The 26988-nt window shown below is 57.4% G+C and overlaps 1 protein-coding gene across 2 annotated transcripts; it reads left to right on the plus strand.

The window, feature by feature from the left end:
• Nucleotides 1-26487, plus strand: KIF19 (kinesin family member 19). Of its 2 annotated transcripts, none has more exons than XM_066386794.1 (20): nucleotides 1-287; nucleotides 2641-2721; nucleotides 12945-13055; nucleotides 13629-13716; nucleotides 14038-14174; nucleotides 15130-15255; nucleotides 15539-15733; nucleotides 17012-17158; nucleotides 17954-18076; nucleotides 20272-20437; nucleotides 21080-21254; nucleotides 21395-21593; nucleotides 22753-23023; nucleotides 23109-23233; nucleotides 23690-23823; nucleotides 24052-24157; nucleotides 24350-24446; nucleotides 25009-25406; nucleotides 25618-25777; nucleotides 26015-26487. In XM_066386794.1, the coding sequence occupies exons 1-20, from the start codon at nucleotides 249-251 to the stop codon at nucleotides 26143-26145; spliced, it is 3009 nt and encodes a 1002-aa protein (XP_066242891.1). In that variant the 5' UTR covers nucleotides 1-248; the 3' UTR covers nucleotides 26146-26487. The 2 variants fall into 2 exon arrangements, with proteins under 2 accessions (XP_066242891.1, XP_066242892.1); XM_066386795.1 differs by having other exon boundaries at nucleotides 23112-23233.
• Nucleotides 26488-26988: the final 501 nt, after the last annotated feature.

The raw sequence follows: 26988 nt of genomic DNA on the forward strand, positions 1-26988 counted from the left end.
CTCCCGGGCGGAGGCGGCCTCCTCTCGGCCGCAGCGCGGGAGGGGCAGGGGCGCAGGAGGCGGGCCGCGCCGTCGAAGCCCTCCCCTCGCCCCGCCTCCCGGTCAGCGCCCTTGGCCGCGGGCGCGTTGTTGGTTTCGGGTTGTCAGGCAGCAGCAGCACAGGCCAGGCTGCGGGGGACCCGGTGGCGGTGGGGGTGCGGCTCAGTCATGCCCGCTGCCACGGCCTGAGCCTCTCCATCCCTGCAAGCATGAAGGACAGTGGGGACTCCAAGGACCAGCAGCTCATGGTGAGACTCTCATCCACCTCCTTGACTCCACCTGTGGCCCGGCTCCCTGTCAGCCTCTGACAGAGCAGTCCCTTCCCCTCACCTGCCACTAAAAGGACACTTAGGTTCGGGGAGTGAGACCGTCCAGAGTAAGTTGCCCCAAGTCCTGGGTGTTAGGAAGGAAGACATCATGGTCATGCCGCTGAGGCCTGAAAAGTTAGCCCAGCTTCACCGCACTCACCCTTTACACCTTCCCAGCAGGGAACCCCATCCCCAAAGCCTGTGCAGGTGGGTCTCTGAGGCAAGACTGCTGCCCGATCCAGAAACACCGGGGCAGGCTTGACCAACCAGGAGGAAGGGGTAGATTCCAGGTGAACTCAGGGGTACCCTAACCCAGTGGAGTCAGGGGTTTAAGGGACAAGTGGTCACAGATAGGCAGATGAGAGCCTCCAGGTACCAGAGGAGCTGGGGTGGGGTTGGGAGTGGCTGCTTATTGGGTTGCAGCAAAGGTGTTGTTCAAGTCAGGACTCTAAATATTTCAGCGAAGTGCTGGAAGCGACTGAGATGGCCCCCCAGAGCCCTGGGGCCTGGGGCACGTGAAGAGGTATGCGTGGGAGATGGGGCTCAGGTAAAGACTGAAGACAGATTCCTGATTATCAGTGGTGCCCGGGTCAGACTGATGAGGGGAAGGATCAGTCACCCCAAGGCCATGACCCCTCCCTAACTTCTGAGATCTGGGAAGGGGCCTTTGTCACCAGCAGGTGGGTGGTGATATAACTGGAGGATAACGCTGCCCCCAGACACCTCACCACCATAGGGCGAGCTTGCTGTTCCGAAGACAAGCCTGGGCCCCCGCCCTCAGCAAGCCCCAGGCTCTAGAACAGGGGTCCCCAAACTACGCCCCGCGGACCACATGCGGCCCCCTGAGGCTATTTATCCGGCCCCCGCCGCACTTCTGGAAGGGGCACCTCTTTCATTGGTGGTCAGTGAGAGAAGCATAGTTCCCATTGAAATATTGGTCAGTTTGTTGATTTAAATTTACTTGTTCTTTATTTTAAATATTGTATTTGTTCCCGTTTTGTTTTTTTACTTTAAAATAAGATATGTGCAGTGTGCATAGGAATTTGTTCATAGTTTTTTTTATAGTCCGGCCCTCCAACGGTCTGAGGGACAGTGAACTGGCCCCCTGTGTAAAAAGTTTGGGGACCCCTGCTCTAGAACATCTTCTCTGGCTGTATGGAATGTGTGCCTTTGAAAACAGCTTGATAGGCATGTGTGGTGTGTCCCCCACAGCAGGGAGGGAGGGTCCTCCCCCCCACCAGAGCTGTTTGCCTGAGGAGTCAGGTCCAGAGGATCTGACAGACAGTGTCAGTCCTTCTGAGAGTGAGATTATATCCACACACCCAGCGGGTATTTCGCCTTGTTCAGCAGAAGTACACATGCCCCTATTTTTGTGGAGAGGCCCACGCAGAGGGAAGACCCACCATCTGGCAGTGGGTGGAGAGCAGAGGGAGTAGGGGGCCTATGGAACTGTCCTAGAATGTGGGCACTGGTTTAGGATGTAAGGGAAGCGCCCCGGGTCCCAGTCCCATCCTGCTATGGTCAGTGCTGTACATTCGCTTGCAGTTCCTCATTCATGATGCACAGGCTCCTGCAAGAGCTGCTCGCAGTGCCAAGGGCTCCAAGTTCAAAGCCCAAGGGAGCTGCAGTTGCTTAATTTGGGTATATGATTGTGCTGCCGAGAGGAACAGGCAGCTCTCTCCCATGGGGATCACCCTGAGCCACAGGCTCCTGGAGAAATTCATAGATTCAGACACAGTCCACAGTCTCTGAACCTCCTGCCCTTGACCCAGGTGGTTACCCTGAACCACTGAGTTTTTCTTAAGATGAAGAAGGCCTGGGACCTGACCAGGCGGTGGCGCAGTGGATAGAGCGTCGGACTAGGACGCAGAGGATCCGGGTTCGAAACCCCAAGGTTACTGGCTTGAGCGTGGGCTTATCTGGTTTGAGCAAGGCTCACCAGCTTGAACCCAAGGTTGCTGGCTCAAGCAAGGGGTCACTCGATCTGCTATAGCCCTCCAGTCAAGGCACTATCACTGAACAACTAAGGTGCCGCAATGAAGAGTTGATGCTTCTCATCTCTCTCCCTTCCTGTCTGTCTGTCCCTATCTGTCCCTCTCTCTGTCTCTGTCACACACACACACACACACACACACACACACACACACACACACACACGGAAGGCCTGGGATAGCTGGACAGAGGAGAACCTGGGGGCTTGCCCAAAGGGAATCATGAGGTCCTCTCATCCTTTTCTCAGTGGCCCAGCACAACCCTCTTTGTCTAATCTCAGGGGTCTGGCCTTCCCTCCCAGGTGGCACTCAGGGTTCGGCCCATCAGCGTGGCAGAACTGGAGGAAGGAGCCACCCTCATCGCCCATAAAGTGGATGAACAGGTACGCAGGGCTGTGGCTGGGAGCTGCAGGCCAGGGCAGAGGTCTGCTCACCTGGTAGGGACAGAAGGGTCCCCGTGGCTTAGGGCACCATCCTTCCTCTACCCACTGAACTCTTGGCTAACACTGAATTGGTGATATTGTCAAGGAAACCACTGTTGTTCTCCCGGGAAGTCTTCCTAAATCAATCCAAGGAGAGCTGAAAACTTCCCTAGCCTGGGTGGGCCCTGACCCCCAGTCCCTAAACATTTCACACACCTTCTATGTGCCCATGACATGATTTTCCCACTTTAACATGTCTGCTATACACAGAGCATGCATTTACATGGTCTAACACTCACCTCCAGAGTATTCATATTTTTCAAAGTCCTAGGATGTATGTTTGCTCTCTTGACCCTTATATCACCCTGATGAGGTGAGCAGGGCAAGTCACACCTCTGTTTACACAGAAAGCAATAAATATTAAGTACCCACAACATGCTGGTGACCGTGCTAGGAGCCAGAACACTATTGTGAACAGAAAAAACCGTGTTCTCCCTTCGTTACCTTAGAGTCCAGTGTGGGCAGGTGAGGCATCAATCAAAGCGCTGACTCACAAACAGATGTGGGTTTGCAGCCAACAAGTCCCACAAAGGAAGGCGTAGGGCTGTCGTAGCAAGTAAGAGGGGGACGTGACCTAGTCCTGCAGGGCAGGGAGAAATGGTGCTTAAGCTGGAACAGGACTGCGTTGGGAGGGAGAAATTTCAACCAGATGGACTTGCATGTGCAAGGACCCAGTGGTGAGAGGAAGTGGGATGCACTTGGGTAACTAAGAACAAATTCATGTGGCGCAAGCAGGAGAGAGATGCAGAGAACGGGCTAGAGGTGTGAGATGAGCCTGCAGACACGGGCAGGGGCGAGCCCACACCCTATAGATCAGGGGTAGGAGTTGAGGGCTCAGGTGCTGGAGTGGGCATGGGCACAGCGGCAGGTTTGGTGTCCAGGTAGGAGCATCACAGGGGTGTGGCCTATGGGGAGCCCGAGAACGGTCGCTTGCCTCTTCTCGGTGGCTGTTGCACGTTCTTCTCCCGAGTGCCAGTGCTCATCAGGGCAGCGGGATGTGCTGGTGGGTCAGGGAAGTGGGGGTGGCACTCTGCCATGCAGAGAAGGGCACAAGTGGACACCTGCTGGCCCTAGGTCTGGCAGGCTGGACTCGGGAAGACTGAGGGCCATGGGAAGCCAAACCAAGGTAGACAGCAGGGCCTGCGGTGCCTGCCTGCCTCTGGGCTCCCTGAGGGGCAGTGCCCACTCCAGCCTGCAGCCTCAGCAGTAGAGCTGTGGGCATGGCAGAGCTGGGGGGTACCAGCCTCCTGACTTCTCCTCCTCCATTCCCTCTTTCAAAGAGTAGCCTTCTGCCTGACCAGGCGGTGGCGCAGTGGATAGAGCATCAGGCTGGAATGCGGAGGACCCAGGTTCGAGACCACGAGGTCGTCAGCTTGAGTGCAGGCTCATCCAGTTTGAGCAAGGCTCACCAGCTTGAGCCCAAGGTTGCTGGTTTGAGCAAGGGGTCACTCGGTCTGCTGTAGCCCCCTGGTCAAGGCACATATGAGAAATCAATCAATGAACAACTAAGGAACTGCAACGAAGAAGTGATGTTTCTCATCTCTCTCCCTTCCTGTCTGTCTGTCCCTCTCTCTGACTCTATCTCTGCCACACACACACACACACACACACACACACAAGAATAGCCTTCCTCAAAGAAGGCTCTGGGAAAGCAGGGGGTGACTGGGAAGATCCCATTTAAACTGCTTGGGTCAGCAGCAGCAGAAGGAATGTGCGTAGGGTGCAGGAGGAAGTCACGTAGGCTGGCTTCTGCCAGTTGCCAGCTGTCTGGCCTTGGGCAGGCTGCTTTGAAGACCCTCAGTTGCCTCCTCTGCAAGTGGGGGCAGTAATCATGATGCCTCCTCCATAGGGCCTCTGTGGGCTAAAGTGTGCTTCCCCAGTGCCTGGTACACAGTTGGAGTCTAATAGATGTGTTTTCATCATCTATTAAAGACTGCGAGTCCCCAGGGCTGCAGAGAGGGGCCAGCGGGCAGTGCTGGAGAACACAAGAGGAGAAACTTCCTTCCAAGCAAGGCCACTCCCTCTTTGTCCAACTTGTCCCCAAGGATATCAGGTCCTCAGGGTTGGGACAATGATGGCTCTTTCTCCCAGCTGCGCCTGGCTTCTGGCCAGAATGGGGGCTGATAGATATTAACTGATGCTGATGGAAATGCTCTGGTCTGGGGACGGCCCATTGTGTGCCCACACGCGGCAAACACTGGCTCCTTTCTGTCCCTGCCAAGGAAGAGGGGGTCGGGCCTGATCGGGCCGAGCTGTACCTCTGAGAAGGACCCGGGCTGGGCAGTCCCAACAGGGCTGCTCCTTTGTCAGCTGAGGGATGCTGGAGGGTTGTCTGAGCAGCGTGGGCTCAGGGCTCCCAACACAGATGCTGAACCCTGAGGGACAGTGCAAGGCTTCTGGTCCCGAGCTCCTTCTGTCCCCGCTGAATTCAAAGATGCGCTTGCCTGGCTTGCAGTTGGATGTTAGTCACAGCAAATGGCAGGCTGGGAGCCTCCAAAACACCCCGCTGTCAGCCAGTAGCTTCATCACTCTGACCAGTAAGACCCTCACAAACAGGAGGTGAAGACACAGGAGTCCAAGAAGCAAAATGGACAAGTGGACAACTGACTGCCCTTGCCACCACTCTGAATAGTCTCCACCCTGGACCTCTGTTCCTTTCCAGTGATCCCCCAGCTTGTCTGTGGCCCTGGCCCAAGGGAGGCTGAGGTGCAGGTTGGGCAGCCTCAATGATGGGCCAGAGGCCGGCTGTGGCTCTGCGCCTACCTCCTTAGGTCTTGGGCCCGGCAGCCTGGGGGGTGAATTTAGGAGCGTTTTCAGGACAGCGTGGTGGTAGAGTCTATTTCCAGTGAAGGTGCAGCTGGGCCCAAGCGCCTACATAGCGCCCCAGCTCCTCTGAAGAGACATTGGTTGAGATGCAGAATTACCCACCTGCGTTCCGTTGTTCCCTTGGTTGTGGCTCTCAGCCATGTGGCCCCGCCCCATAGAGAGGCTCCTCCACCCAGCTTCTTCTGACCTGGGCCTCTGAGTTCCGCCTCTGGCCCCCACCTCCCTGCTCTGAGGGGAGGGTTCCCTTGCCTCTGCTGGTGCCATCCGGATCTGGAGTTGGGAGCTGCTGGGTGGGCACTATTAAGGGCTCGGCACCTTGGTGGTCAGCAGGGAGGTGGGTGCTGCCAAAGCCCCCTGCACAGGGAAAGGTGAAACAACGACCCTGTCACACACTGGCTTGGGCCACTATGAGGGGTCCTAGGAAAGCATCCCCTAGAGTTTGGTATTGTTCTCCTAGAGACATGGGAGACTGCAGCAGCAAGGCTATGCAGAGGACACTTTTATGGCACAAGTGTCCTTTGGGGACAAGGGGCTGGTATGGCCAGTTTCTGGGAAAGCTAGAGTTAGGGTTTGGATTTGTAGAAGGGGTCCAGCTGTGGTACTAGAGCCTCCATTCAATTCAGGACAGGAATCATCATGCCTTCTTCAGAGACCTGTGGCCTAGTGCGCCATAGTGCTTACCTCGTGCCGTAGGGCTATAACAGGTGTTAGTCTATTTTAAGTGCTGAGATGTGCAATGGTTTGGGGCCCCAGAGGTAAGTGAAACCAGGCCCATCTCTCACCATCCTACTGCCTGTGCCAGAGCTCTCAGGCCTGGGGTCCCTAAATGGTCACCTCCATGCGTCCTGCTCCTGGACAAGTGCGGTAGGAGCTTGGACTCCTGTCAGCATCAGGGATGGGACTCGGCCCTGCCCCCAGGCCCCACAAGGGTGCTATCGCTGACCACAAAGGGGGGCATGCAGCCTGAGGGGTCTGGGGGGCCCAGGCTTCCAGGGTGGAGGCAGAAATGCCGGATCAGCCTCCTCTCCCTCCCTCTCTCCCCCCATGGAGCCTACAGCCTACTGACCCGCCCCTAGCTTTCCAGACTGTGTTTATCTATAGGATTTGAGTCACCTGACAATATGTATAATCCTATAATTAGCCTTTATCTGCTCCAAGCCCACCTGTCACCCCCTGGGCTTCTGGAGCTCTGTTGGAGGAGGCATGTAAAGGCCCTCCAAGTCCTGGCTGGGCCTCCGTTTCCTCATCAGGAGACAGGATATTAACCTGCTCCACCCAGCCCAAGAGCCGTTGAGAGGATTATAGGAGATCTTGTACAAGGGAACTGCAGCCACACAATTGGGAGGCTATTGTGAAAGATAAATAAAGTATAAGGTGACAGATGCCAAGTGTCCGAGACAGTGAGTTCGGGGGTGGGGGCAGCCAGTCATTAGCCCACTTTTCTGCTTGGGTGGGGTGCTCCCTCCACACCACACCCACCATCTGGATGCTTCTTGCTCCTATTGCCCCCAAGAGCTGAGCCTGGTGGCGAGTGACTGGAAGAGGACTGGAGGATTCTTCACCTCCTGCCCCCTAGCCATCACTCTGCCGATCTCCCCAGCCCCTCCCCGCCCAGCCAACTGCTAACCTACTTCCATTTCTATAGATTCACCCTGTTCTGGGCATCTCACATACATGGAAGCATGCAACGTGTTGTTTCTGTATCTGGTGTCTTTCACTGAGTGGAATGTCTGTGAGGCTCATCCAGGTTGTAGCGCGTGTCAGGATTTCATCCCTTTTTGTGGCTGTCTAGTATTCCACGCTGTGGGTACACCATATTCTGTTTATCCACTCATCAATTGATGGGCATTTAGGTTGTTTCCTACTGTTCGGCTATGGTGAACGGTGCTGCCTGGATGCAAAGTTTCTGATACTTAGCATCTGTGGCGAAGGAGGCAACAGTGCTGGCTTAAAAGACAGATCTGTGGGCCGGCTTTTCCAGTTGGATTCAGTGAGTTTGAGCAGTGCCTGGGGATCTGCATCTCACAAGCTCCCTGGGGGTCTCGGATGAAGGCGTGTGTGGGCCCATGAGAGACACAGCCCTAGACTATCTTGTAGGTCACACGTCTTCTCACCCCGGGCCTCCTGGTCTTCAGGGTCCCACAGGCAGGTGCGGACCTGGCCAGGACGTCGGCATCATGTGGCTTCGTCCGGAGCAGCCAGCGGGGCCTTGATAGTGGGGTGAGCTCAGCAGGCTCCTTTCTGGTCTTTTCTGTGTAGCCTCAGGCTGCTGACAGGGCCCAGGGACACCCTCGCAGGATCAAATTCTCTTTCCTGAGCACTCACAGGAGGCCACACTATAACTAGAAGTATGACCAGCCCCAAATTCTTCTTCATAAAGAAAAAAAAAAAAAACACTCCAGAAATAGCCTTCCAGGGTGAGGTCCACCTGGAGTCAGGCTTTTGTTCGGCTCTGTCTTGCTTTTCCCCTGAGAATACAGGGGCTGTGAGCCTGGCCCCTTGAACGGCACGTGCCGTCTCCCAGGCCGGCCTTCCCGGGTTCTGACTCTGCCGGGGCCTGGGGAGCAGGCGTGGGTGTGAGTGTGGCTTCCTCAGTGCTCTCTTGGCCCTCCCCGATGTCCAGCCTGGAAGAACTTGATACTCAGAGAGGTCATGTAGTTTTCTCAGGGTCACATAGCAGTGCTGAGCTTGAGCCCCATTGGTGGCATCTCCTCCCTCGGGCATCTTTGCTGCCAGTCTTGGAGACTTGAGGAGGAATTGTCTAAGTCAGAGGTTTTCAAGTGGAGGCACTTTTGCTCTTTAGGGGACAATTAGCAATGTCACAACTGGGGGGGAGGTTCTGCTGCTGGCATCTAGTGTGTAGACACAGCTAACCATCCTGGGTGCACAAGACAACCCTGCTACCAGCGCTCCAGCCCAGAGTGTCGAGTGCCCAGACTGAGAAGCCCTAGCCTAGGCTTAGCCATTCACAGGCCAGAAAGAAGCCGGTTCAAACTCGTACAAAGCTGCTCAGAGCACCACAGCTTAGTGGAGTTCAACAGGCAGGACTCCTGCCTGCTTTCTTCATGGTGCTTCTCATCTAGGTGATGTTGGGGACCAGTCTGTCCCTAATGGGGACATAGTTTACAGATTAGCCACCTTCCTGTGGGCCCTAGCGGATCTTGGGTTTCTGAGCTCTAAGTCTGGTATTGTAGAAAGGTAAAAATCTGCGGCGAATTAAGAGCAGGTCTGGAAGTGAAGGCAGTGGGGGCGGGGAGAGGTCACTCTGGGGCCTCCGCCAAGTGAGGAGGCCTGGGACTGTGGACTAGAGCCCCCCCCCTGAAGCTGCCCATCTATCCTGCTCCTGGCCCTGCCCCACCCTCTCACCAGCATTGGGAGGCTCCTGTGAGTCCTGTGTGAGTAATGTCCCCATTGAAACCTCCCAGAGACAGGTGCCCAGCGTGCTCGGGCATGAAAATTGGGAAGGAGAATGGCCACCAGCTTAGGGCTGAGGGTGGGGCTGGCTGCGGCCCCCTGGGGCTGTGGCCGCCCACACCCCGTCCCCTGCAGCAGGGGAGCCTGCCTTGGGAGGTGCATGGCTTTACAAAGTCGCCATAACAAACGCACAGACTGGGCGTCTTCAACAACAGAAATCTATTTTTTCATGATTCCGGAGGCCAGAGGTCCAAAGGGCTGGCTCCTCCTCAGGGCTGTGGGAACGAGTCGGCTCTGGGCCCCTCCCCTTGGCTTGCAGGTGGCTGTCTTCTCACTGTGTCTCCACACAGCCCTCCCTGGTGTGTCTCCATGTCTGAACTTTCCACCCTACTCCTACGTGACCACATTCTAACTTAACTACACCTGCAGAGACCCTATTTCCGAAGAAGGTTGCGTTCTGAAGCACCAGAGGTTCGGACTTTGACCTTTGGATTTGGGGGAAAACATACGTCAACCTATAAAAGGGGGGCATTCACCCAGCCAGGCTGTTGTCAGTCCGCATGTTCACTTGAGAGGCAGGGCAGGCCTCTGGTGGTCAGCAGCCTGGGGCCTGGAACCAGACGGCTCCGAGTCAGAATGGCTCTGCACGAGCAGGGCAGTGCTGGGTGTGTTACCAATCAGACTCCACATCACAACCAGCGCTACTGTGAGTGCCTTCTCTGCATCGTCAGAGAAGATGAATCCACTGCGCCTGACTCTCTCCAGACTCCCCCAAAGGAAACTCTGTTCAGCGAACACCCTTTTGGCCTATGCTGGGTACCAGCCAGGGTGACGTTTAGGGGGAGCCTTGCAGAAAGTACAGGGATGTCCCAGAGTGGAGGCAAGCATATGCTCACAGGGGCCCAGACATCTCGCCTCTGTGGCCATCTAGGGTCTGCCTATGCGGACAGGAGAGAAAATCCCTCAGCTCTCTTCCCAGCTCTGGGTCTCTCACGAGAACCCCCAGTGATTATGAGCTGAGACCTGCTGCCCACAGCCTGCCTTTTACCTCAAGGCTTTGCAAATGCTTTTCTCTAGAAGGCTTTCCTCGCCTCACATCTCCTGGCCATCTCCTGCTCATCCTTTAAGATGCAGTGCTGGTGCCACCTCTTCCAGGAAGCCTTCCTGTAGTGGTAAGGCTGGATCAGGTGCCTCTCCTCCGTGTTCCCATTGCCTCCTATAGCCCAGCACTTGTCATTAAAACAATCTGTTCCCACTGGACTGAGTGTCAGAGGCAGGAAACCACCCTCTCTCTCCAGGACCTAGCTTAATGCCTGGCCCAGAGGAGGTGCCCAGAAAAAGTCTTTACCTGGCCCACCCTCCTGCGCTACTCTCTGCGGCAGCTCAGCACTGCTGCCCAGCCCTCTGTGGCTTGGCTCCAGTTCACCTGGCCACGGGCACAAGGGCTCCATTGTATGCCAGAGTGGACAGGGAAGGGGTTGATGCTCTGGAGGGTGGGGTGCAGGCTGGGACCCAGACAGATGGAGACCCAGACAGACAAAGCCGTCGTTAAGAGGAGATCACGGCAGCCATGCTGACAATGCACTGATTCAGGAGCCTGGATATCAAAGGAATCAAATGCGCAGGGACCATGAACTTGGCAGTGCCAGGAGGTCGTTTGGAGGTGATCGGTGGGCTGTGGGCATCGGTGAATGCCTCTCTGCCATCCCTACACTGAAGGCCTCCCACCTGAGGGTGCCCCTTAGGCCCTGCCTCTGTCCACACTGGCACTGGAGAGGTGAGAACTGGTACAGCTGGTCAGGTTCCCGTTGTGTCCCACAGGGACTTATGCGCGGAATTTAGTCGCTGGGTTTATCTTCAGTTGGGTCTGAAATTTGATCAGAGCTCATGCTGCTGGCTTTAGGGCCTGAGACAGGAACTGGATCCTGGAAGAGGCTTACAGGGAGTAGGGCTGGAGTCCTGAGGCAAAGGCTGGGGACAGGTGGGCACCCCAGGTAGCAGGGCAGGCCCAGATGACATGACCCGACCCGTGCTCAGTTTACTTTGTCCACCCAGCTTTGGGCAAGCTGCGAGGGTGCCTAAGTCAGTGACTTCATTCTGTCCCCTCACAAAACCCCAGCCCAGCCTGTCTGGAGCCATCCCCTCTAACTGGCTTATCTGAATACCATCTGATTGGATGAGACTCCTCTTCCCTCCTCCCTCCCTCCTCCTCCCTCCTCCCTCCTCCCTCCTCCCTCCTCCCTCCTTCCTCTTTCCTCCCACCTCCTCCCTCCCTCCTCCTTTCTCCTTGGAGAATCCCAGAAGAAGACTGTGCTGGGCTCCTGGGGGGGGGGGTCTTAGGCCAGTTTAGATGTAGTGAACCCAAGTGTGTACCTACTGCAGGAGGCCAGGTGGTGAAGGAGTGGGCAATATCAGGGTGTAGGTGGAGTGCTGAGGAGAGCCTGGTGGCAGTCCCAGGCTGTGGCCCTCCCAGGCCCAGGCCTCTTGCTTCCTCACCCTTGTCACCAAGCCACCAGTGGCTCTTTGCCCCACACCTGGGTCTGCCCACTGGCTGAGCAGGGCTTTGGGAGTGAGAGAGAGGTGTAGGGGTGAGGCAGGGTGGAGGGGAGGCAGCAGGGCAGGGGTGAAGCAGGGTGGAGGGGAGGCAGTGGGGCAGGGGTGAGGCAAGGTGGAGGGGAGGCAGCGGGGCAGGGGTGAGGCAAGGTGGAGGGGAGGCAGCGGGGCAGGGGTGAGGCAGGGTGGAGGGGAGGCAGCGGGGCAGGGGTGAAGCAGGGTGGAGGAGAGGCAGCGGGGCAGGGGTGAGGCAGGGTGGAGGGGAGGCAGCGGGGCAGGGGTGAAGTGGGGTGGAGGGGGGTCAGCGGGGCAGGGGTGAAGTGGGGTGGAGGGGGGTCAGCGGGGCAGGGGTGAAGCAGGGTGGAGGGGAGGCAGCGGGACAGGGGTGAAGTGGGGTGGAGGGGGGTCAGCGGGGCAGGGGTGAAGCAGGGTGGAGGGGAGGCAGCAGGGCAGGGGTGAAGCAGGGAGGGTGGAAGTGAGGCAGGGGGGCAGGGGTGAAGCAAGGTGGAGGGGAAGCGACAGGGCAGGGGTGAAGCAGGGAGGGTGGAAGTGAGGCAGGGGGCAGGGGTGAAGCAAGGTGGAGGGGAGGCGACAGGGCAGGGGTGAAGCAGGGAGGGTGGAAGTGAGGCAGGGGGGCAGGGGTGAAGCAAGGTGGAGGGGAGGCCACTGGCCGGGGTAAGGCAGCTGGACAGGGGTGAAGCTGGGCAGGCAGTGTAGGGTCCTAGTGCCTCCTGGCTGCAGTGAGGTGGTGAAGGGTCTGCAGACTTTGAACCCAGATTCCGGTTTCAAGTTTTGTTCCTTCACTTGCTAGGCTGTGAGCATGGACAAGTCACTAGTGTGGGCCCCATCTCCCTCTGTAAAGCAGGGATAGCCATGGACCTCGCCACGTGACCAGTGCAGGGCCTAACAGAGTCTGTGTACGTAAAGTGTTCAAAGTAAGTCCTGACACAAAGAAATGCCAAACGAGTGCCAGCCTGTATCACTGTAACTCCTCCTGTGGGAAGGTGCACAGAGCATGGTGTTGCAGTTTAGAAGAGGACCTGGATCATGGTGGCCTAGGGCAACATGCCACTCTCGGCTCCTTTCGGCATCTAGTGCCAAGCACCCAGCTGGGGCACACAGGAGCTGATGGGGGCAGGGCTGGGCCCAGGACTCAGGGGCCTTGGGCTACCCAGCTCTGTGACCCCCTGTGGGCCCGGACTGGGGTCCTCTGGCTTCTAGTCCTTCCCACTCCTTGCCTACATCCTGAGTGAGGAGGGGTGAGGTCAGTGTTGATGGTGTGGAGCTGGAGCTCCTGGATGACTACTGGGCTGCCTTGGGGACCTTTGCAGATGGTGGTTCTCATGGACCCAATGGAGGACCCCGATGACATCCTGAGGGCACATAGATCCCGGGAGAGGTCCTACCTGTTTGACGTGGCCTTTGACTTCACTGCCACACAGGTGAGAGAGCTTGGCCCTTGGAACACTCTTTGCCCCAGCTGTGAAGGAGCCCTCGAGGGACCTGCCACTGTCCCTCAGCCTTCCTTCCACTTGCTCCCCGGCGTCCACCTTACTGTAGCCTCATGAATGCAAGTGTGCACTTTCCTCTTGCATGGACACACTTGGGTTGGCAGGCAGACACCACCCTACACGGGCACCCACACGGCACCCCCAGCAAGTGCCCCTGTGGGAGTTGGAGGGTGCTTGAAGCCCATCTGGTATGAAGAAGGAAGTCTCGGGGAAGCTGACACCCTCCCAAGGACCCCCACTGTGCCATCTGTGGGGTGTTCCCAGGAGCAGGTGTAAGGCATGCTCAAGGCTGGAGGCCGGCAGCCAGCTGCGGGGGGAGGCAGCTCAGGTGTCCTGAGCTCTCTTTCAGGCTGGCGTCCCCCATGGGGTGAAAGCAGAGACACCCATCCTGCACTCCCACCCCCACTTCTCTGGGGCTGGTGACAGAACCGCTCCTGTTGGGAGCAGTGGGAATGGTGCCCTGCCCATGTCCCCAGCCCCTGATGGGCCTCTTCTTCCCTGCAGGAGATGGTGTATCAGGCCACTACCAAGAGCCTCATCAAAGGTGTCATCTCTGGCTACAATGCCACTGTCTTTGCCTACGGTCCCACTGGTGAGGAGGGGCCCATATAGTGGGGAGGACTGTATACTTGTTGTTCTCCTTAAAAAGCAAACCCCCTGGGCCACCCTCCTTCAGAGAGCCAGTCTGACCCCAGCTGGGGCAGGAATGGAGGATGTGGCTGACCCAACCCCCCTACCAGGGCTCTTAGTCCCCAGAAGGCCCATCCTCAGACAAGATGCCATCTCCCTGATCTCCACACCCCTGCATCCGGGAGTCCTAGCTTTGAGGACACACCCAAGTTAGCCAGGAAGCTTGCCCAGCAAGGTTGTGCTCCTGACCCATCCTGCTCCCCCACCACCTTGCTATGCCCAGGCTGTGGGAAAACCTACACCATGCTGGGCACAGACCACGAGCCAGGTATCTATGTTCGGACCCTCAACGACCTCTTCCGCGCCATTGAGGAGACCAGCAATGACATGGAATATGAGGTGTCCATGTCCTATCTGGAGGTGAGCTCTCCTCCCACACCAGCTTAGACAGGGGGCCTAGAAAATGGGGCTGGCCCGCCTCCCTCGGGCCACCACTGGGCTGTTTCCTGGGCTGCTCCTCACGGCTGCTCCCCCCCTACACACTGTGGACCCCACTTTAAAAAAATCCGAGGCTCAGAGGAGTTAGGCAACTAGGTCAACATCACACAATCAAGTGAGGGAGCAAAGATTCTAACTCAGGAACCCTGCTCACTGTCCCACACTCCAAAACAGCCCTGTCACTGAGCACAGGCTCAGATGCCCGCCATCCTCACAGGTCTGTTCTGACCCAGTTCGCTCTGCCGGGCACCTCCAGGTGCTTTGTGTATGTGGGGGAAGGTGAGAACTGCACGTACACGGGCAGGCTTGACCCTGCTGGCCTTTGCTACCTAGTCACAGCCCCCGCCCCCCCCCCGGGGGAGTGCTCCCACCGGGCTACGATGGGGCAGTGCAGGGTGGGAGCCCGCAAGAGGCCAGAAGAGGGGGGAGAGCCGGTAGCTGGACTCCATCTGGCTCCTAGCGTCCCGGCTCCCTTCAGGAGCTGATAATCTCCTGGGTGACAGCTCAGGAAGAGCAGCAATGTGTTACTGCCCCCAGCTGCTTCGACCACACCAGGGTGGTGTTCACTCCACCAGCAAGTGGCATGAGGGTTACCTAGCAACGAGCCAGGCTGGCCACCAGGCAGGTCCTCATCCTCTGCCCAGTGCCCAGCCTGCCTGCAAAGGGAGTCCGACTTGGTTTTGACGTCTTCTGTCCTTGGCTCCGGCAGCTTGACGTTTCCCTGTGGGTGCTGAAGCCGCTACCCCCACCTCATAGAGAGGAAGGGCCTGTGAGCTCCTCTTCGCTTCTCACTTGAGAGGGACAGGGAACCTGGCCCCTGCCTGGGTCTTCTGCCCTTTGCCTCCCATTACCACCTGTCACCCTCCTGTCCTATCAGATCTACAATGAGATGATCCGGGATCTGCTAAACCCTGCCCTGGGGTACTTGGAGCTGAGGGAGGACTCCAGAGGGATGATCCAGGTGGCCGGGATCACTGAGGTCTCCACCATCAATGCCAAAGAGGCAAGTCTTGTGCAGCCAACCTGGGCAAGGGGCAGGAGGGGGCAGAGGACTGACCAGACAACTATACTGCTCACAAAAATTGGGGGATATTTCAACATGAAGATGAAGCGATAAAATATCCCCTAATTCTTTGAGCAGTTTCGCTTCCTTGTGTACACACAGCCCCTGCCCTCCCCAAACCCCTCCACACACAGAGGCCGGCCCACCACCCCCTGGGCTTTTCCCCAGCCTGTGGGAGCATCCCCACCGGTCCCCAAGAGTAGCCTTCCTCCTGCCCACCCAGATCATGCAACTGCTGATGAAAGGGAACCGGCAGAGGACCCAGGAGCCCACGGCGGCCAACCGGACGTCCTCCCGCTCCCACGCTGTGCTCCAGGTGTCCGTGCGCCAGCGCAGCCGGGTCAAGAACATCCTGCAGGAGGTGCGGCAGGGCCGCCTGTTCATGATTGACCTGGCCGGCTCTGAGCGTGCGTCTCAGGTGAGGCGAGCGCCCCCAGAGGCTGGGGAGAATGGGGTTTTTTTTTGGGGGGGGAGCAGAGGGCAAGGATGCCAGCCTCCCAGCTCCTCGGGGAATGGGGGCCCAAGGAAAAGGACTGAGGGAGCATAGGTGCAGGAAGGGGAGGTGGAGGGGTGCCCTGGGGGGGCAGCCATGGGATGTTTGTGGGAAGGGACATGGAGGATGGGGGTTTCTCCAGGGAAGGAGACTGGCTGCCCTGGAGGAGGGGTGACATGCAAGATTATGAATGGGCTTGTATTAGGAACTGGGGTGGGGATGGGGGACAAATGTCCCTGACTGGGGGACCCCGGGCAGAGCCTGGGAGAAGGCCTTGTCGATCACATCAAAGGAGCAAAGGTCTGTCACCATTTTTCACAGCATTTGTGTATTCGCCCCGCTCCCCATCACCGAGCCCAGCTGGCCCGGCTCTGTGGCCTCAGGCTGGCAGCATCCCCCGGCAGGTGTGGGCCGAGGACCCCGTCTGGTGGGCACAGGGAGGTTTCCTGGTCACCTGCACGATGAGGCTGGGTGACGTCACTGTTAGCACTAAAGCCAATGCAAGGGACAGGACAGCGACCAGGGAGAATTGACAGGGATAATTGAACACGTGGGATTGGGTTTGAACAGGGTGGGTTGGAAAAACACACCCCTCCCTTCTAGTAATGCCTGAGGGCTTCCTGGAGGAGCACAGGGAGAGGGCATGCCCTGCAGCCACTAGAGTAAGTAGGTTCCAACTTTGGAAGGCTGGGCAGAGACTCATCCTGAGTCTCCGTGGGCAGCTGTGGGCAGAGCTTCCTCAGCCTTGGCACCATATTGCCGACCAAAGAAAGGAAGAGAAACCCACCCTCTAACACGCTCGCACGCGTGCACGCTTTCCCCTGCCCCCCTGAAGAGCCTGGGGTGCCCTACAGAGCCCTGTGCCTGTGGCCCGGCTGCCTCTGAGCTGCCTGGGAAGCCACCGCCTCACTCCATCTCATTCTCATCGCTGGACACTAAGCCTGGGGGAGACAAAGTGGGGAGCAGAGACGCAAGCGCTCAGCCCTCCCCAGAGCCCTCAGCCTGTCACTGTCATTCACAGGCCTTCTCCTTCTCGTACTCTGGAGAATGCCCATGGGAGGAGCAGGGGACATGTCCCTCAGTCATCTCTACATTTCAGAGCCCTGAGGGAGGGAGAGGGTTTTATAACCCAGGATCCCCAAGTTGTAGTGATGGCCCTCCCCTGCCCCATATGGCCATAGTTATGCCCCTGCTTGCCCCCAGACACAGAACCGTGGGCAGCGCATGAAAGAGGGGGCCCACATCAACCGCTCCCTGCTGGCCCTGGGCAACTGCATTAATGCGCTGAGCGACAAGAACGGGAACAAGTACATTAACTATCGCGACAGCAAGCTCACCCGGCTCCTGAAGGTACCTTCTGTACTGTCAGCCACCCTGTGAGTTTAGAGCATTAGTATTTCCATTTGCAGATGGGGAAACTGAGGCCCAGAGAGGCTCTCACTAGCGAGTGCTGGAGGTAGGATCCAACACGGACCTGGTGGGGCTAATGTCCGAGCGGCAGCGTACTTCAGGCCCGCCATCGGCCTGCCGTCATTGCTGCAACTCTGGTCCAGGAGGGAGGGGCGGTTGCACAATTACTGCCGTTTTAAAGTGCAAGGAAGTGGAAGAATAAAGCCACAAGGGGCCTGCATGAGGTCACTCAGCTGCATCGCACTCCAGGGCATGGTCAAGCCCAGGGTAAAGGAGGGATGGCCACAGGCCAGACCATTCCTCCCACAGAGGTCTCCATTCCTCCCTCCTGCCAAAACAACAGTGCCATCCGCCATCCATCGGAGGAGGGGTTGCCTGGGAGACCAGAAATGATGGGAGGGAGGGGGGAAGGGCCCTCTCTGGCCCCCGGCCAGCCAGGGCTTCTCTCGTTCCTCTGTGTGAGGGGAGAAGAAGGACAGCCAGGAGACCCTGCCTGGGGTGCTCACAATTTCCAGATGAGAACTTTGGAGAAGGAAGTGGAAGTGCGAAGGGGGGAGGGGGGAGGGGAATCTGGACTCAGGTTGTCCTTGTATTGCTCAGCACCAGGAACAGAGAGAGAGAGAGAGAGAGAGAGAGAGAATGTACCACAGGGCAACCTAAACTGCCTGGCTGGTGCAGGGGTGTGGGGGGAGGGCAGTTCCTGCCTGACCACAGGCCCGCCCTCCTCCCATCCAGGATTCCCTGGGGGGGAACAGCCGCACAGTGATGATCGCCCACATCAGCCCAGCGAGCAGTGCCTTTGAGGAGTCCCGGAACACCCTGACCTACGCCGGCCGGGCCAAGAACATCAAGACCAGGGTGAGGGCCCCTGGCCTGTCCCCTCAGAGCATGCCTTCCTGGGCCAAGACTGAAGCTCTGGACTGCTTCCAGAGCCTGCCCCTCCTCCCTGCTCTCTCTGGACCCAGCCGCATTGCACTGGCCTCGTTCCCCTGTCGCCCCCACGCGCTCTCCCTGCTTGCCTGCCAGGAAGCCCACACCTTCCAAGGGTCCCCTCCTCCTTGTTCAAGGTCTGTGCTCCCCCAGTCCAGCCCCCTCCACACCCCCTTTTTCATCTTCAGATGCTCATTCAGTTGGTGACATTTTCTTTTTTATTAAAAGATTTTATTTATTCATTGGGGGGGAGAGAGAAGGGGGGAGGAGCAGGAAACATCAACTCCCATATGTGCCTTGACCAGGCGAGCCCAGGGTTTCGAACTGGCGACCTCAGCATTCCAGGTCAATGCTTTATCCACTGCGCCACCACAGGTCAGGCAGTCAGTGACATTTTCAAAGCACCTCATCGTAATAGTCATAGACGCTCAGCCCTTTAACATATCGTCTCATAGGATCCCCAAGTGAGTCAAGAGTTTTCACTCTCACCTTGTACAGTGTAGGAAAATGAGGCTGAAGGAAGTAAAGTGACTTCCCCACTGGGCAGTGATGGCGCTGAGACTGTCCTTGCTGTGTATTAGGGAGTCTCTTTTGATCTGTGTGTGAAGGGGCAGATGGTTAAATAAATATAAGATGAGAATGCTGAGAACCAGCGCGGCTAGTAATTCCAGGTCCTGAGTAGGAACAGTGTGTAATTAAAAAAATAGGCTTAGAGTAAAAGGGTGGGCTCTGCAATGCTGATGGCAAGAACAGAGCACTCAACACTGGCTTCCCACTTTATTTATAAGGCAAAGTGGGCTATTAGCAAATCAAAGAGATCTGTGATCACATTTCCAAGGCAACCCAAGAATTCTACCAAGTGCAGAAAACCCCCACCATAAATAACATCTTAACTTCACAAAACAAAGAATAAAAGAAAGTTGCCTCCAGTTTTTTGGGGGGTGGGGGTCATGGGAGGTAGGATGAGTATGAACAATCCAGCACCATAGCAAAATAGCCTTTAGCAACTTCACAGAACAAGTGAGATAGGGGGTTGGGCAGACTGTCAGCTTACTGCCAGTTCCCCACACCTCTGTCCCCCCAAAATCTAAACTACAAAGACCCTGTTGGCTTTCAGTCCCCAACATGAGAACATGGTCCCAACACTACAATTTTCTACCCAACCTTCAAGGAACTTAATGGTGAATGAGACATGTCCTTGAAACAGTCGATAGTTCAGAATATTATTAATAGCAGGTAAATAATACCAACAGTTGATGGGCTAGTGGGCTTCCATGGAGCTCTTTGGAGACTGAGTGGGACTCTGAAGGATGGAAAGAACATTCCAGAATGGAGGAGCAGCAAGAGTAGAGGTTACAAAAGCAGGAAGGAGATGGTGTCTGGTGGGGGTGGGAAGAGCAGGGGGTTCCTAGGCTATCACAGAATGTTCACAATGGAACAGTGAGTCAAAAGAAAATGCGAACTGAGGCCCTGGCCGGTTGGCTCAATGGTAGAGCGTCGGCCTGGCGTGCAGGAGTCCCGGGTTCGATTCCCGGCCAGGGCACACAAGGAGAAGTGCCCATCTGCTTCTCCACCTCTCCCCCTCTCTTTCCTCTCTGTCTCTCTCTTCCCCTCCTGCAGCCAAGGCTCCTCTGGAGCAAAGTTGGCCCGGGCGCTGAGGGTGGCTCTAGGGCCTCTGCCTCAGCGATAGAATGGCTCTGGTTGCAACAGAGCAACGCCCTAGATGGGCAGAGCATTGCCCCCTGGTGGGCGTGCCGGGTGGATCCCGGTCGGGCGCATGCGGGAGTCTGTCTGACTGCCTCCCTGTTTCCAACTTCAGAAAGATACCCCCCCCCAAATGCGGACTGACTGTGGTGGACCTTCAACACCAGGTCAAGGAATTAGGTCATTCCCTCAAGCAGTAGGGAGCCACTGAAGGTTTAGCAGTGGAAGCAGTGTTTTAGGAGCATGGTGCTATCAGAGGCATGGAGTGTGAGAGGTTGTGGGGCTGGAAGCAAGAAAGCCATTAATGTTATCCTGAAAGACGGGGAGAGGTGGAGGGAGAATGAGGAAAGAAGACCCTGCAGGCAGGCCCTGGCACCTGCTGACTGCACCCACTCTGCCCCCTCCCGTGTGCCCTGCAGGTGAAGCAGAACCTGCTGAGCGTCTCCTACCACATCGCCCAGTACACCAGCATCATCGCAGACCTGCGGGGCGAGATCCAGCAGCTCAAGTGCAAGATGGATGAGCAGGCAGGGCGAGGCCTGGCCCAGGGACGGCTGGAGCAGGGGGACATTCGCCACATTCAAGGTGTGTGCGTGGGTCCATGTTAGTGGCAGCCCGTCGCCCACAGCCCTTCCGGAAGCCTGTCTCTAATTGTTCTGGGGTCAGGCAGTGCTGGGTTCATATCCAAACTCTGGCTGGGCGGCCTTGACCTAGTCACTCAACTGCTCTGAGCCTTTGATTGTAAAATGGAATCACACTCTCTGGAGATTGGGTGGGACCCCATGAATGAAAGAGACACGAGCTTTAGCTGTGTAGGACTTCACCCCCAGGGTTGCAGTGTAGGGCTGTTGGCCATGCCCCACATCACCCGAAGGGTACCTTCTACATTCTCTTGTAGACTTGTGGATTTGCAATGATGGTTTTCTCACTAATGGCACTACAGTGTCTAAGGGGCATCTTTACAGCTGACACAAAGGTGTGGTAAAGGTCAGCAGAAGCCTGGTTCATACAGAGGGGCTGGGGACCAATTTTGGGCCACAGCCTGAAGACTCCCTGTGGAAGTGTAGTGTGGGAGGAGGTAGTGATCTAGAAGGTCTATCTAGAGGAGGTGGTTGGACAGAAAGTGATTTTGGAAGAAAGGGAGGGAGGGCCCCAAATGGGCCCAGACTTTCCTGGCCCAAAGCCTCCCTCTTTACTGAGCTCCCCCACTCCCTGTCTGCTGGGCAGCTGAGGTCCGACAGCACAGCAGGCAGGACGAGCAGGCCGACATGGGACAGCTGCGGGAGCAGCTCATCGGGGCCTTCCAGGAGCAGATCGATGTGCGGAGACGCCTGCTGGAGCTGGAGAACCAGGCCATGGAGGTCCAGATCGCCACCTCCCGCCACCTGCTCACCATCGCTGGGTAAGCAGCCCCTGTCCCAGGCCCCTCCTTCCCGCACCCCTAGGCTTGGGACAGAGGGCCTGGGAGCTGTAGCTGCTCATTGCGCCCTGTTCCCCATGGCCTGGATCCCACATCTCCGCTTGGGGATGGGGCTGCGGCAGCTGGGAGCAAGAGAAGTCACGCAGGGCGCTCAAGTGGAAGGAGGAGCAGCGGAAGGAATCCTACACCAAGGATGACAGTGAGAAGGACTCGGACACTGGTGATGACCAGCCAGACATCCTCGAGCCACCAGAGGTGTCCTCAGCCCGGGAGAGCATTGCCACCCTAGTGAACGAGCAGAAGAAGCTACACAAGCAGAAGGTGCCCGGGGTTTGGGGGAAGGGAGAGTGGGTTTGTGAAGCAGGAGGCAGAAGGGGTGAAGACCTGACCTGAGGTGGTGCAGTGGATAAAGCATCGACCGGAACGCTGAGGTCTCCAGTTTGAAACCCCTGGCTTGCCTGGTCAAGGCACATATGGGAGTTGATGCTTCCTGCTCCTCCCCCCTTCTCTCTCTCTCCCCCAACCCCGCCCTCCCTAAAATGAATAAATTAAAAAAAATTTTTTTTTAATTTTTATTTTATTTTTTATTTTTGGCAGAGACAGAGTGAGGGACAGATAGGGACAGACAGACAGGAAGGGAGAGAGATGAGAAACATCAGTTCTTCGTTGTGGTTCCTTAGTTGTTCATTGACTGATTTCTCATATGTGCCTTGACCACTGACTGATTTCTCATATGTGCCTTGACCACGGGGGCTACAGCAGACCGAGTGACCCCTTGCTCGAGCCAGCGACGTTGGGCTCAAGCTGGTGAGCCTTGCTCAAACCAGATGAGCCCGCGTTCAAGCTGGCGACCTTGGGGTCTCGAACCTGGGTCCTCCACATCCCAGTCCGACGCTCTATCCACTGCGCCACTGCCTGGTCAGGCAAAAAAAAAATTTTTTTTAAGCGAGGGTTAAGCACAGAGTTAGGGAGGAGTGAGACCTGGGATCTCAGGCCACAAATCCTGTGTGAACTTGTTAAGTTGTTAGTAACCTCTTTCCACCTCAAGTTCCTCAGCTGTTAAATGAAAAGAGTCACAATATAGCCCTACTGGGGTTGTTGGGGAAGATTAAATAAATGCCTTTCATATATCACGGACTCAATAAATGGTAACCAGTATTATAATCAGGGTTTTCCTGATGTTGGACCTTTGCCATCTGTTTTGGAGCATACCCACACTGGGAGCCCTCAGGGTACCATGAGCCCTGAGGGCATCAGATAGGCTGGGTTGAGAGGTAGGTTGTGGTCAGAGTAGCCAGAGGGTGGGCACAGAGCGTCCATGTGGGAGCAGACCCTGTTTGCAAGGCCCATGATGCAGCCTGGAAGGTGGGCCTCGGAAGGGCTCTTCAGCCCAGAGTCTGGGGACAGGAGGGACGAGGACAGGCTGGGCGGAAGGGAGCGGCCCCTTGCCTGCTTGGCGCTGACCCCGCGCCGCCCCCAGCTGGCACTGGAACAGCGCTGCCGCGAGCTGAGCACGCGGGGTCGCCGCCTGGAGGAGACGCTGCCAGGGCGCACCGGCTCGGAGGAGCAGCGCGAGGTGCTCAGCCTGCTGCGCCGCGTGCACGAGCTCGAGGTGGAGAACGCCGAGATGCAGTCGCACGCGCTGCTCCGCGAAGGAGCGCTCCGCCACCGACGTGAGGCGGTGCGCCGCCTGGAGCAGCACCGCACCCTCTGCGATGAGATCATTCAGGGCCAGCGGCAGATCCTCGAAGGTAGGTCCCGTGCCTCTGAGCCACCCACAGCCTCTTCCACGTGCAAAGGGCCCGGAGGCACACCCGAACCCTGCCCCTCCTCCAGCAGACTACAACCTGGCCGTCCCCCAGCACCTGGAGGAGCTTTACGAAGTGTACCTGCGGGAGCTGGAGGAGGGCAGCCTGGAGCGGGCCACCATCATGGACCGGGTGGCCTCCAGGGCCCTGCAGGTGGGCACCTGGGCATGCTTTGCGGGAGGGGCCGATCCCAAGGCAATGCCTACAGGGAGCTGGGAGGGCCATGGGACCAGGCGGGCCGACACCCCAGGAAGCTGCCTCCCTTTCCTTCTCCCCCGCCCAAAGCTTTGCCAAGCTGAGGAAATATGCTCTTTCAGGGCATTTCTCTGGGACTTGTCTCCACCCAGGGTCAGAGGGTCAGGGCTGGCACCTGAGATATCAAGAATGGCCCCAAACGCCCTTCCAGCAGACCAGGCCATCAGGCAGTCAATGCCAATAGGGATACCTAACAGCCACAGCTTACCCATTGGAACCCAGAACACTGCCCTCTAGGGCCCGCCCCCCGCCCACATTTCAGCCTTGTCTTCCTGTGTGCCTTTGCCACCCTGTGCTGTTATCTGGTCCAGGACCAACTCTTGTGACTGTCCCCCCCTGCCATCCCCTCCTCAGGACAGCGCCTTGCCCAGAATTAGCCCAGCAGGAGCCATGCTGACCCCGGAGTCTGACTTGGAGAGCGTGAGGACGCTGAACTCTGAAGCCCAGTGCCTGCACCACAGCACCCTCCCTCCCCTCAGCACAGAGAGGTGAGGCCAGGGACCGCCCCCACCAGCCCCGCCCACCTGAGCCACCCCAGGATGCTACCCCAGGTTAGGGCTTCCTGGGGAAGATGGAGCAGGAACAAAGGGGAGGTCCAGGACTCCTGGGTTCTCTCTCCCTTCACACAGATAGCTCTCCCCTGGCTTGGGGCTGGGGTGGGACCTCTGTGGGACCTGCTTGGTCACCAGATGCCCATCCTCCTCTGCCAACCTCAGCGAGGCCAACCATGTGTTCAAAGCCAGTCCCCGGGCGTGGCAGGTGAAAAGCTCTTCTGTGCCCACCCCGCCCCCCATCCACATTGGCAGCCTGGTGACCCAGGAGGTGAGTGCTGACCACCTGCTGGCCCCAGGGGCTCCTCTGCTGAGGGTGGGAGCACCAGGGTGGACACCCAGCTGTTGAGAAGGAGCCTTTTCAAAGCAGCTACCACCCTCGAGGCTCTCTGTCTCCACTGAGTGGGGCATGGGGGCTCTGCCGGGTTCCCTGCTCTTCTCTCCTGACCACTCCACCCCACAGGCCCCCACTCAGGCCAGCCTGGTCAGCCTGAGCAGCCGAGTCAACTCTTCTCCTGAAAGCTGCGAGAATCTGTCAGCGGTCCCCTTGTCCCACAAAGGTGTGCCCCCTGCCTGCCCTGTCAACCTGAGCCTGGCATCATCTAAACTGCTCAGATCACCCACCTTAAAGCCCTTTCCTGCCCTCTGCACAGCTGAACGTGTCCGTGCTTCAGGTGCTACCTATTCTATGCAGGAGGTACCAGTGGCCAGAGAGGGTTACCCGTCAAGACCACACAGAGCTGGGGGCACAATCAGAAATCAGAAAGGGGAACATACGGCTCTTAGGGTCATGGTCCCCCTTCCCACTCAGTAGTAACAACTGCAATAGCAACTATAGATTGAATCCATGTCCCTTGCCATAGGCTGAGCCCATTATCTCAGTTAATGCTCACAGTAACCCTGTAGGGCTAGTTTGACTACCCCCAGATTACAGAGGAAAGTGAGGCTCAGAAATTTGACCTAGCTTTCTTAAATGGCAAACAAGTGGTGCTGGAATTGAAACCCAGACGTTCTGGCTCCTACCCATTTCTGCCTTGGTGCAGGAGGGGTGTTGAAGGTGCAGGAGGGAGAGGAATATACAGCCTTGATCCCAGGTAGGGTGCTCCCTCTGTCCCACTTCAGAGAAGAAGGAGATCCTGACGGACACCAAGTGCATCTCCATGAAGGCTGCCCGGAGGCGCTCAAGGGTCCTGGGAACCGAGGGACGCCACCTGCTGGCAACTGCGATGGAGCGCAGCAGCCTGTCCCTTCACTCGCTAAGTGAGGCTGACGATTCTCGGCCACTGGGCCCAGTGGCCTGCAAGCGGCCGCCCAGTCCCACGCTGCAGCATGCTGCCAGCGAGGACAACCTATCCAGCAGCACAGGCGAGGCCCCATCCCAGGTGGTCAGGCATCATGATGACAGTCCTGGGCCCTGGCTGCATGGCCAGAAGAAAAGTCTGGGCAAGAAACGGGAGGAGTCCCTGGAAGCAAAGAGGAGGAAGCGGAGGTCCCGATCTTTCGAGGTCACGGGGCAAGGGGTGAGGCCACTGGTGGGGTGTCTGGGCCCTTACCTCGTGAGTGGGCACCTGAGGGCTGTATTCCTCCAGGGGCTCCGAGGCATCTGCACTAGCCCTGCCCTGCCCCCATGCCTGTGTCCCCCAGTCTGGCCCGGTAGCTAGGGGCAGATCCCTGTCACACATCCCCATGCAGTTCCTGCCTGCCTACCTCACTGTTCTTCAACCGACACAGCTCGTGCGCCCCAAGACACACCTCTTGGGGCCCCGTCCCCTGGAGAACATCTTGGACCATAGGATGCCAGTGTGTGGGCATCCATCCCCTGGTATCCGGCATCTGGGAAAGGTCACGCTGCCTTTGACCAAAGTCAAAATTCCTCCAAGCCAAAACACAGGTCAGTCAATACCAGCAAGAGGGGATAGGGAAGGGGAGCCCTTGGCCTTCCCGGGGAGGAGGTATGTTGAACTGTTTGCCTTTATAGATGCTCCTGGCTAGAAACAGGGTTCTTGCAAAATATCATGAGACCGGCATTTTAAGATTGTGCCCCAAGGGAGTTCAAGACCTCTGGGTGATCGGAGAGGGGAGGCTGAGGCATTCCTAACCTCTGCTTCTGGCCCTTCCCCTATTTCAGGCCCTGGCATTTCCTCCCCCCTCGCTGTTCCCTCCAATCCAGCTGGTGTTTCCCGACGGGCTACCCGTGGGCCCCGCCTGCCCCACAGCACAAGCACCCATGGCAAAGATGGACGCTTCCGGCGTAACTGAGGGGCCCTACCTGCTTCCAAGACTGAATGGGGTATAGCAGGAAATGGGAGATGGATGGTAGGCAGATGAGGGTGACCTGGAAGCAAGAGCTTAGGACCTAAGAAGGCCAGGCCCTGAGACCCAGGACTTATGAGGGTGCCTGCCCAACCCTTCCATGTGTGCAGTGCCACTGGGGAAGGGAGGTACGCCCAGGAGGCACAGCTAGGATGACAGGGCTCCTTGGCCTCCCAGCCCTGGACCGAACCCTGTTGCCAAAACTCTGCACAGACCTGTAGCCAGGCTTGGCCTTGAAAATGGTGAGAGGGAGTTGTTAGTGGGTCAAGGCTCCTGGGGCAAGGGCGTCCTGGGCGGTGGAAAAGGGGCCAACAGTTCCTTCTCATCGTATGGGTGGGATGGGAGAGGGAAGGAATCTGGTTTGCTTACTTGACTGTGGCTTCCTTTTTAACAGTAAAATCCTGTTTGGGTTGTAACAGTGTGTTGGAAACTAGACCTTGTCTGGAACAGGGTGACCATGACTGGTTAAGATTCAACCCAACAGTCTTGCTCTCTTTCCCCCCACACCCCATCTCACTCTGGCTGGTAGCATAGCACCAACCCGTGAGGAAACATCTGTGGGAAAAGGGTGTTTCTCTAGACCCTGAGGCCCCTCCCCAGGAAGGGTGGGGCTAGGAAGGTCCATTCAAGCCCCATCACACCTGTACAACTCCCTCCCCGGAGAGGTCAGAGATCTGCAGTGGTTCGGAACCACATAAAGCCTCACAACCCAAATGAAGTGGTTACCCCCAAGGTCCAGGCTCAGAAATTGTCCCGTCATCTCCAAGGTGAGGTAACTCCTGGGACTGG

This window comes from Saccopteryx leptura, chromosome 5 (genome assembly GCF_036850995.1).
Source record: "Saccopteryx leptura isolate mSacLep1 chromosome 5, mSacLep1_pri_phased_curated, whole genome shotgun sequence".
Taxonomy (NCBI): Eukaryota; Metazoa; Chordata; class Mammalia; order Chiroptera; family Emballonuridae; genus Saccopteryx; species Saccopteryx leptura.

Excerpts from the sequence above, each read along its gene's own strand:
- KIF19 (XM_066386794.1), top strand. The coding sequence starts at position 249 with ATGAAGGACAGTGGGGACTCCAAGGACCAGCAGCTCATG. Across the intron at positions 15,256-15,538 it reads CCACCATCAATGCCAAAGAG|ATCATGCAACTGCTGATGAA; the intron begins GCAAGTCTTGTG and ends CTGCCCACCCAG. Across the intron at positions 15,734-17,011 it reads GCTCTGAGCGTGCGTCTCAG|ACACAGAACCGTGGGCAGCG; the intron begins GTGAGGCGAGCG and ends GCTTGCCCCCAG.